This window comes from Microtus oregoni, unplaced genomic scaffold (genome assembly GCF_018167655.1).
Source record: "Microtus oregoni isolate MIOR12 unplaced genomic scaffold, Mior012 000008F_ref0000371, whole genome shotgun sequence".
Lineage (NCBI taxonomy): Eukaryota > Metazoa > Chordata > Mammalia > Rodentia > Cricetidae > Microtus > Microtus oregoni.
The window spans coordinates 53296470-53307857 of record NW_024543067.1 but is presented as its reverse complement, the minus strand read 5'-3'; the positions used below and the strand labels follow the sequence as shown (position 1 = coordinate 53307857).

The window sequence follows — 11388 nt, the reverse complement described above, 5'->3', positions numbered from 1 at the left end:
TCTAACAGAAACTACCTAACCACAGTGGATGGTTCCATTGTCTGACTAGGATCCTGGATTGCATCAATGAACAAATACTACTGAAAAGCAACAATCGATTCTCACTTTCTGGTTTCCAAGTATGAAAGCAGTATGACCATTTGTTTCAATTTCCTGATGTCTTCCACCATGATGAACTCTGTCCTTCCACTACAAAACTGAATGAGCCCTTCCTCCTTTGATTTGCTTTGGTCAGAGTATTTTATCATGGCAATGAAAATGAACTAAGACCAAAATCTGGTTCTTAGATGTGAAACCATTGCTGGGGGGGGGGGGGGGGAATATTTGCAGTTTAGGATTAGAAAGATCCTTGAGCGTTGGAAGCCAGGGTTAATGGGCCACGAACTGGAAGGATGCTGAGAGAAACAAAGACAATGAGAGCCTGGCTCATGAGGCTTCAGAATAGAATAAGAATTCTATCAGAAAGTGGTCTGGGGTCATTTGGGTAATATTTTGGTCAAGAATCTGGTTTCATATTGCCTATATCTCGAGAAACTGAATGAGGTTGAACTTTAATACAATTTCCATTATATTTCATTTTTAAATTATTATTATTTTAAATTGTCATTATAATTTGTTTGCAGAAGAAATTTAAAAACAGGAGAGTATTCAGACTGTTAGTGAGAAAGTGGCTCTAACTGTTTCGTTGCACTGAAGCGATAAGAAGTGTCCTAGGTCAAAACTCCACCTTGCAGAGGCTCCATGTTTGGAAACCCAAATTCATCTAAAGGAAGAAACCCTCCAATGAATGATCACTATTCCCCAACTGTAACTGCCTGAGAAAATTATTTCCCTTGGATAAGCACACAAAATGGATAAAGTGTGCTCGAAAGAATACAAGCTGCACCTCAAGTTTTCAGACAAAATTAGCAGTTGCCTCCACATGAGAGTGGTTTTGAAGGCATGAAAGACGCAAGATTGGAGGTGCCATGGAAAGCAACTGAAAATTTGGCATCGTTGAAGTCCCTGCAGGCCACTGCTTGAAGCAGTGAAGATAAAGACAGGTGAGAAGTAGAAAAATCTGAGGTATTACAGGTGCAAGGACTATGGAACATTCATCAGAGAGGACTGAAAGTATACAGTTTACATAAATGAGAGGGTTTGCTTGCTGCAGGTGGCAGGGCTGGAGGATTGGGATTGACTACGCCTTTTGGCATTCAGCTGATCCCATCACAATGCTAGACATAGGATGGTGTTTTCCTGTAGAATTTTGGTTTACTTTTAGTCACAACTGCTTTCTGTACTCTGATTCTTTCATTTTGGAATAGGAAAGTTTACTCTGTGTCAATATATGTTGGTTATGTAATTTTCTTTATTTTATTGGAGCTCACATTAAGAAATTTTAACCTTTAAACTATTGAAACTTTTAGTGGCTATAGGGACTTTTCATACTGGACTGTATGTTTTACATTATAAAGTTATCAAGAGCCTATAAAAGATAAATGGTAGAAAATTAGGCATTGAAAGTGGTGTGCTTGGGTGTCAGGTCGATAAGAAGTGGATGGTTAATATTAATTGTCAACTTGATGGAATCTAGAATCGCCTGGGAGAAGGCTCTCTGAGCATGTCTGTGAGGAATTACTTTGATTACATTAGTTAATTAAGACTTGGCCACTGTGGATGGCACCGCTGTCTAACTAGGACATTGGACTGTATAAAGAGAAAAAGTATGAGCTCCAGCATGCATTCATTGATGTCTGGATTTCAGTCATGACCACCTGGTTCAAACTCTGGCCACCTTGGCTTCTCTTGTGAGAGACTTCAGCTATGAGCCACAAAAAGCCCTTTCTCCCTGGAACACAGCAACAGAGGGGACAAAACTCAGTTCTGTTACTAAGAATTTGGTCTTTCATTTGTTTTCTTTGTTGAGAAAAGTCCATAAATTGTTTATATCAGAAATACATCTTGTGTGATATAAAACAATTAGAAGGACGCAGAAGAAGGCATAAACATGGGCTCAAAGACAAACAATATTATAGTATTACTTTAAAATGAGTCAACACACTAAGCAAAATTAAATAATGTATGAAAAAGCAAAAAAGTGAGAATTTGGAAAACTCATAAATTGCATAGATCTCATTTAAAAACTATTATAAATATAAGAAGAAATTTTAAATTAAAACAAAACAGGGAGTAACAGAAAAATAAAGACAACAGTTAACATTGGGAGAAATACAAATTGATAAGAAAGCATTGAAATGGAGATTTATAAGTAAATAATTCAAATGTTAGTATTAAAAAACGAATTGACATGGGGTAGAAATCTCAAAAGAGAAATACTTTAAAACAATGATTCAAAATAGTACTTTCCATGGGTAAATAAATCGAAATAAAATACACAGAAGAAACATCCTACCCATGAGCTGTACCCCAGAATGGATAATAAAACATAGCCTGGTGATGCTAATGGGAAATTATTATTATTGTTGTTGTTGTTGTTATTATTATTATTATTATTTCAAAAAGGAGGAAGTACAGAAGGGAGGGAGAGGGAAAGAAAAAAGAAGAGAAAATAAGGAAGGGGGAGAGGGAGGGTGGAAGGAAAGGAAGGAGAGAGGAAGGAAAGCAAAGGGAAAGAAGGAGAAAAGGGGGAAGAAAATTGCAGAGGGGTAAAAGGAGAGAGCTCCCTTTTCTCTGTTTGTCAGGTCCTGAAACCATGTTCCTCCAGCATCAAGTGTATGCTCATAAAATAACATTTCACCATTGAAAGAAAAGAAGGCAACTTTCTTAGAGAAATGGTTAATCCCCAGTGTGCAAAGAATGAAAAATAAAAGAAAAAATACAATGTCTTGTCACATCAGATAGCAAGGAAGGCATTAGAAAGTGCTATTGCTGAGTCAGAAAGAACCTGAAGAGGGATTCAAATGCAAAGGTTAAAAAGCACATTAATAAAACAGACTTACGGTAATGGATCACACCACATAAAATGTGTTTTAACCATGAGTTTCTAATGAAACTAAAGAGAAATCACAGGTCAGAATGATGAAAACAGAAAATCAAATCATCGTTCTGAAAATTAGAAACAAAGGTGATGTAAGTGGGAAGGTGGTGGCGTACTCCTTTAATCCCAGCACTTGGCCGGCAGAGGCAGGCTGATTCCTGTGAGTTCAAGGCCAGCCTGGTCTACAGAGCAAGTTTCAGAACAACCACGACTGTTACACAGAGAAACCCTGTCTCAGAGGGAAGAAAAAAAAAGAATGAAATCAGTGTACTGTGTCACTGTGTCAGTATCCTGGATAGGAGAATGTACTATTGTTTTGCAAGATGGTAAATTCAGTAAAACAGCAAAGAAGGTCCAACATGGGCTCTCCCCATATTGTTTGGCATGGATACAGATAATCTACAATTATCACCAAGTACAGACTTCAGTTTAAAACTCTGCAACATGAATGTCCTCATAGATCTCATGATGCCGTATATATTTTTATTTTTCTGTGTGTGTGTGTGTGTGTGTGTGTGTGTGTGTGTGTGTGTGTGTGTAATACGGCACATGTGAGTTCAGGCATCAACAGAGTTCAGAAAAGGTGTCAGATACCCTGAAGCTGGTATAATAATACAAGTAGCTATGAACCACCCAGCACAAGTGCTGAGAACTAAAACAAGTTATGCTGGTATCAGCAGGCAAGGGAGGATTGACCATTACAAGTTTAGCATTCTTTTACTAAAACGGTTTGTTTTAGTAAAATCTTTTGAGTTTGTTTTCAAAAGCCTTAATTAGCCAGTGCCACATCATGTATAACAAATTAGTAGTGACAGGCAAAAAACATCATGGCATGGTGACGTGAGGTGATGTTGGCAGTAGTGACATGAGGTATCTGGGAACACCATGATGATGGTGACAGTGATAATGGTAGTGATCATCACACAGTGAAATAGCGTATGGTACTAAACTATTCCAGTGCTCAATTTACATTCTAACTTTCCATCAAGATTCCTCTACCTCAGAGAGGGAAATTAACACAAGGGAGGAGGGAGCAGAATGCACAGAGCGGGTACCAGCCAAGATTAATTAATTGTTCCTTTAGAGAGGACCATGGTCCCCATGTGCTTCCTCCCAGGAGATTTTTCTGAACACGCCTATGTAAGCAGGACCCCAGCTCCCCAGTCATGTTGACTTCGTTTTTCTAACAGTGCCAGGCCTTTTGGGTAAATTTAGCACTAGACCTAAAATCACAGATAATATCTGTTTTCAGCATTTGTTAATTGTTGAGATCAAGGCATCCCTTAAAGTTTCCAGGAGAGCTGACTGTCACTTCCCTTCCACAAAGGTATTTATTTCACACTTGTATAACGTTTAAAGAAAAATTTTTCTTCAATAATCTCATCTTTTTATATACAGTATGTTTCTGATTGTATGTTTGTTTTCCTTCTCCAAGTGTCTTGTTCTGTGTGTGCTGTGTTCTCATTGATGACAATCCTGAGCCTCTTCAGGCTTGGTAAATATAAAAGTCATTGGAGTATAACTCACAGGAAACATACGGCATGTGGTTCTATCTTTATGTCATTAGAAGACTACAGAAGTAATATTTTTAACGCCGGCTGTGTAGACGCTCCCACTCAGGGGTTTTCTCATAGCACTCAGAGAATGATGTCCACTCTGTCCGTCATAGATCAATACAATCTAATCTGGGAGAATGGTTGTCCGTGGTAGATTTTCTATATTTCATATTGCTTCTAGAATCAGGGCGTTGATTCAAAGGGGCTATGTAGGATTTTCTTAGTCACTTGTATATAGAAAATATTTTATAGTTAATAATAAATAAAATATTTAAAAGATCATAGATGCTTCCAATATTTATTGACATAAAGCTAAATTTACCACCAGTAACAATTTACCATAGAAAGCTTATTTAGGCTGGGCAGTGGTGGCGCACGCCTTTAATCCCAGTACTTGGAAGGCAGATCTCTGTGGGACTGAGGCCAGCCAGGTCTACAGAGCAAGTTTCAGGACAGCCAGGGCTGCACAGAGAAATCTTGTCTCAAAAACAAACAAACAAAAAGCTTATTTAGCAACAGAGATTTTCTTGTCTTCAAACTACAATCTAAAGGCTTAAAGACTTGTTCTTAACACCTGAAAAAAAATGCAAGATTAAAAAAATCAAACAATTTTTAAATCCTATACAAAGATTTACAAATTGTTTTATTCTAGACGTACATTGCATAGATCTGACACCTTAATAATAAACTTGAAGTCACTAATAATGCATTGGTGTCAAATTAAGGAAAGAAACCAAAGTACTTCCCCTTGGTGTCATTGAACCAAAAGGAAGCCCAGATTTGAGATACCTTGCTCTCCCTGTGTCTTCTACCATCTGTCTGTTGTATGAGTCTGAATCTATGCCTGCCTGAAGACTGTCTAGTAAAACTGTCCCTGCAAGTCTGTGTCTACGTCTGTGTCTGTGTTCTGTCACTAACAAAGGGTTTTGCTCTCTCCTTTATTGAACAACACAGAAAGTGCCACATGGGGAAGGAATGAGAGATACTTTAAAAAATCTTCAACAGAGTTTTATAAGGGATTGCCTTTCTGACTGCAACTGACCCAAAAAGCAAACATTGTGTATTTATTTATTCATTTAATTTTTATTTATTTATTTATTTAACAATCCACAGTTTCCCCTCTTCCTCTCCTCCCAGCCCCTCTCCCACACCTCCCCTCTGCCCACCCCATCCTCTCCTCCTCCATTTCTATTCAGGAAAGAGAAGGCCTCCCATGGATAGCAATAAAACATAGCATATCAAGTTGCAATAAAACTAAGCACCTCCCCATTTATTAAGGCTAGGCAAGGAGACCCAGTATGAGAAATACAATCCCAAAAGTCAGTAAAAGAGTCAGAGACAACTCTTGCTCCCACTGTTAGGAGTCCCACAAGATGACCAAGCTACATAACTGTAACATATATGTAGAGGGGCTAGCTTAGACTCAGGCTCCCTGGTTGGTTCAGTCTCTGTGAGCCCCCTCGAACCCAAGTTAGTTGTTTGTGTGGGTTTTCCTGTGGTGACCTTGACCGCTCTAGCTCCTACAATCCTTCCTCCTCCTCTTCTTAGAATTCCCCAAGCTCCACCTAATGTTTGACTGTTGCTCTCTGCCTATTCCCATCAATTGAGAGATGAAATCTCTCTGGTGTCAACTGGGCTAGGCACCAATCTCATCACATCCTGTAAGCAGGACAGACTTTAGGTTGAAGATTATGTGGCTAGGTTTGTTATCCCATCCCTCCGCTGGAAATCCGTTCAAGCTGTATATCCACTATTGCTAGGAGTCTTAGCTGGTGTCATCCTTGTAGATTCCTGGGAGTTTCCCTTGTACCAGGTTTTACTTCACCCTGAAATGCCCCTCTTTTTCAGTCATCTTTCTCAGCACTGTCCCTGTCTATACCAACCTGATCCCTTCTGTTCTCATCCCCACCTACCCCCAGTCTACCCACAAAATCTATTATATTTCCCCTTCCAAGGGAGACCTTTTTGTTACCTAGGTTTTCTGAGTTTGTGAATTGTAACATAGTTTACCCTTTACTTTACAGCTAATATTCACTTATAAGTGAGTACATACCATGTGTTGTCTCTCTGGGTCTGGGTTACCTCACTCAGGGTGATCTTTTCTAGTTCCATCTACTGGTCTGCAAATTTTCTGATGTCATTGTTTTTTTAACAGCTGAGTAATACTCTGTTGTGTAAATGTACCAAGTTTCCTTTATCTATTCCTTGGTAGAGGAGTATCTAGGCTGTTTCCAGATTCTGGCTATTACAAATAAATCTGCTATGAAGATAGTTGAGCAAATGTCCTTATGGTATGATTGAGCATCCTTTGGGTCTATGCCCAAGAATGGAATAACTAGGTCTTGAGGGAGATTGATTTCCAATTTTCTGAGAAACTGACATATTAATTTCCGTAATGGCTGTACAAGTTTGTACTCCCACCAGCAATGGAGGAATGTACTCCTTACTCCACATCCTCTCCAGTATGAGTTGTCACTTGTTTCTCTGATCTTAGCCATTCTGTCAGGTGTAAGATGGAATCTCAGAGTCAACAAATATTAATTTCATCAAGTAATATTCAAGTGCTGTCTGCAACATTTGTGGTGGATATGCATCTTATAAAGTTGTTTCCAGACTCTTTTCTGTTTCCAGCACACAATTATCATGGCACATACACAAACATGCATAGGAAACGTGGAATAGGAATAACTCTAAATTATAGCTAACTGCATATTGCTGGGGATTTCAGTGGGCTTTTGCTTTATTTCATTTTGTTCGAGCTTTTTTTGTCTTAGTGGGGGTATCTTTGTTTTGATTTTGGAGTTTAGGCAGTTTAATGTTTGTTTTTGGCTAGTTGTTTTTTGAGAGAGAGGAAATTTGTGCAGGTAGGGAGGTAGGAAGGACCTGTGAGGAACTGGGGGAGGGGAAAACACGATCATAATATATCATATGAACCAAAAACTTTGAATAAAAGATTACAGCTTTGCATGAACTTAGATTGTGGAGGCAACTAAGGCTGATTGCTACATTGTTCTCTTAAGCAGATTGAAGAAGCAGGCAGAGTACACAGGAGGATAACAGTCCTAAATCTTAAGTGGCCTCCAGATGTTATAACTCTGACTGGGAGGTCATTCAAAAGTTCTGATCTCTTTGAATGTAAGGAATATTTTATCATAATGCATTGCCATAGCATGTAATGCAAATATACAAGAAGATTCCTACTAATACCATGTTCTAAATAAGAAACTTCACTACTGATGGGGACTGTGGATCCCCAGACACTGAATTTCCTATGCTGGTGTAACTGCTTGCAGCTGCTCCAAGCAAAACAACTTGTTTTCCTGAGCCTTGCAGCAGCTCTGAGCACAAGACCCTGATGGCAGGTGAGTGGGTTCTGAGGGGTCTGCAGCTGAAAGATCCCTAGAGCTGGGGCGTGGCCAGAACCTTATATAAGCTACCCCCTAAGCACAATAAAGTTGCCATTCTTGGCATTCTTGTTTCAAGGATGACACATGTCCCTGTGCCTCTGTCTGTGTGTTTATGTGTTTAAATCTTCAGCCCAGTTCCCGGCCAGCACACTGTCCCGTAGTACAGGTTTTACATATTATATTCACATATTTGTGATGTTTTTCCTTTTTGGTATTTTTCCTTTTTTGTCATTGTTCATCTGAATCTCTAATAAGTACAATGCATATACGGCACTTTGATTTTTAAAAGTGCAATATTTTTTCAATATCCTTCATATTGCTTCAAAATTTGATAAATTAATTTTAATAAATGATGATTGATTCACAAAGAGAAGATACAGAAAGCAAGAGTGTTTTAAAAATACAGAATAGAACAGAAGTCATAGTCCTTTAACTTACTCTTGTGTTCCTTGTGATTGGATGTATTGTATGAGAGATGAATATTTTTCAGGTGGGAGTTCAACACAGGTTTCTCTGTGACTGTTCTGAAGCTCACTCTATAGACCAGGCTGGCCTTGAACTCACAAAGATCCACCTGTCTTTGCCTCCCCAGAGCTGGAATTAAAGTATTCTACTTTCAATTTAAAAAAACTGAGTAACTTTAATTTTCAACTTTCAATTTTCTAATAAATAACAAACTACTAGCCAACATTTCTCTTCTATGCACATCCTAGACTTGGAGGACACAACCTGCCCAAGTCACCCATTTCTGAGAGGGCAGGTAAGCAGTCCAAAGCTTCACATTAGAGTCAAAGGAAAAAACCAGAGAAAACAGAGTGAGTTCAACTCCAAGTTTCTCTGGTACATCAACTTTCTCAAACCTTCTCCACACATATGTAACGGGGAACTTTTAGGATTTATAACATTGATCTCTACATTTTTAAAGTTTTTTAAAAAAAATACATTTTCCAACAAGAGAGAATTTGTGAAATAATGTATCCACCAACATTGATGGATGCTCCCTGTAGACATATCTGTAATCTCAGTATTTGCCTTTAGAAGTATGAGGATGCCATGATTAGGATGTCATTACTTTCTGAAACTAATGTTACCATAAGTTGCCTGTGGAGCATTTACTGAAGATAATGCTATGTGCTCTGGACATCTGGACAGAATCCAGGCATCGGTGTTCTCTCCTCCAGGTGGACACACAAAGCAGGTGACACTGGGCACTGAAATGCCTAGGACCACAGCCTAAGAACCTCAAGGCCTTTGAATCACCGAGACTACTAGATGCCAACTCCTATTTTCATAGAAAGAAAGCATTTAAGGAAGATGATTAATGTTTATTTGTCTTATGAAACAGATTTTCACTGTATAGTCCAGGCTGTACTCAAACTCCTAGAAATTCCCCTACCTCCACCTCCTGAGTGTTGGGATTCTATATGTGAGTTATCTGACTCAACTTTTGAATGAATATTTTTAAATGTGATTTGTCCTGTGCTGTTAAACTGATATTACTGTGTCTCAGATACAGACCTTGACCTGCAACCAGTAAAAGAGGAACACATGCCAGGTCATCCTCATAAGACACCTATTTCAAATATTAGTATAGTCATTAAATGAATATTTTAAAAAAGCGTAGATGAAGTTTGAGAGATGTCTCAGTGGTTAAGAGAACTTAACGCTCTTGCACAGAGTACAAGTTCCATTTCCAATACCAACATGGCTCTCACAAATGTCCGTAATTGCAGTTCCAGGGGATTTGATGCCTCTTTGGACCTTCACAGACTCCTGCATGCACATGGTACACATATATACATTCAGGCAAGAACACATATATATAAATATTAAAAGAAATTACATATAATATGGCTAGAAATTATGAAAAGACCACTGATTAGTTACAAAGTTGACAAACATAAACATCTGTAGAGAAACTGTTGAAATATATTCCTGGCCTTCAACATAAACTTTCTGATTTAATGACTATGAAATGAAACCAGATAATTTTTGTAAGAAGGTAAATGCTGGTCCAGAACCACAGCTCTGAGACAATTGTAAAACCAGTTTAAAAAAAAATCAGAACTCTCTCCTAAGACTCTCAGCTTCAAGATCGCTGAAATCCTAGGCTAGTTCTGACAGCTAAGCAACAGTGTGGAAAAGATGCATCTGACATAATCAGGATTGTTCAGCAGCTGTCAAATGCAGAAAACTAGTTGCTCTGAGGGGGACAAGTACAGCCCCTCACAAGCTCCTTCTCTTCCACCCCACAGGACTCCCGCCTAGACACAATGGTTTCAGAAAATCACTCCATGGTGACAGAGTTCATCCTCAAGGGGTTAACTAACAGGCCAGAGCTCCAGCTGCCCCTCTTCCTCCTCTTCCTGGGGATCTACACGGTCACCATGGTGGGAAACCTGGGCATGATCACCTTGATTGGACTCAACACACAGCTTCACACCCCCATGTACTTCTTCCTCAGCAACTTGTCATTTGTGGATCTCTGCTACTCCTCTGTCATTACCCCAAAAATGCTCATCAACTTTGTGTCCCAAAGAAACCTCATCTCCTATGACGGGTGCATGTCACAGCTCTACTTCTTCCTTGTTTTCGTCATTGCTGAGTGTTACATGCTCACTGTGATGGCCTATGACCGCTACGTGGCCATCTGCCACCCCTTGCTTTACAACATCATCATGTCTCCTGCCCTCTGCTCCATGCTGGTAGCTTTTGTCTATGCCATGGGATTCATTGGCTCAACAATAGAGACAGGCCTCATGTTAAAGTTACATTATTGTGAAGACCTCATCAGCCATTACTTCTGTGACATCCTCCCCCTCATGAAGCTCTCCTGCTCTAGTACCTATGATGTAGAGGTGACTGTCTTTTTTTTAGCTGGGTTCAATATTATAGCAACAAGCTTAACAGTACTAATTTCCTACGCCTTCATCCTGTCGAGCATCCTGCACATCAGCTCCACTGAGGGCAGGTCCAAAGCCTTCAGCACCTGCAGCTCCCACTTTGCAGCTGTGGGCTTGTTCTATGGATCCACTGCCTTCATGTACTTAAAGCCTTCCACAGCCAGTTCCCTGGCCCAGGAAAATGTAGCTTCTGTGTTCTACACCACAGTGATCCCCATGCTCAACCCCCTGATCTACAGCCTGAGAAACAAAGAGGTGAAGGCTGCCCTGGACAAAACACTGAAGAGAAAACTCCTTTGATGGAAATGTTGGTCTTTCTCCATGTAAGAGTATGTGATTGTAAGCACCTGTGTGATAACTTCTGTAAGCCTACCCAGCTGTGAAGACAAAACACTCGTTTCTTCCTGTGGTTGAGTCTGTGTTTTTTCTACTTATTTTCTCCTTTCCTCTGCATAAACCTCTGATTTCTATTTGTTGATTTTTAAGGTCTGTGGTGGTTTGAAAGAAAAAGTTCCCCAAAGGATGTGGCACTCTTAGGAGGT

The 11388-nt window shown here is 39.5% G+C and overlaps 1 protein-coding gene across 1 annotated transcript; it reads left to right on the top strand.

The window, feature by feature from the left end:
• The first annotated feature begins 10216 nt into the window (after positions 1 to 10216).
• LOC121451859 (olfactory receptor 151-like) lies at positions 10217 to 11146 on the top strand. Its single transcript, XM_041657649.1, has one exon. It carries the CDS (start codon positions 10217 to 10219, stop codon positions 11144 to 11146), a length of 930 nt encoding a protein of 309 aa, XP_041513583.1.
• The last annotated feature ends 242 nt before the right edge of the window (positions 11147 to 11388 follow it).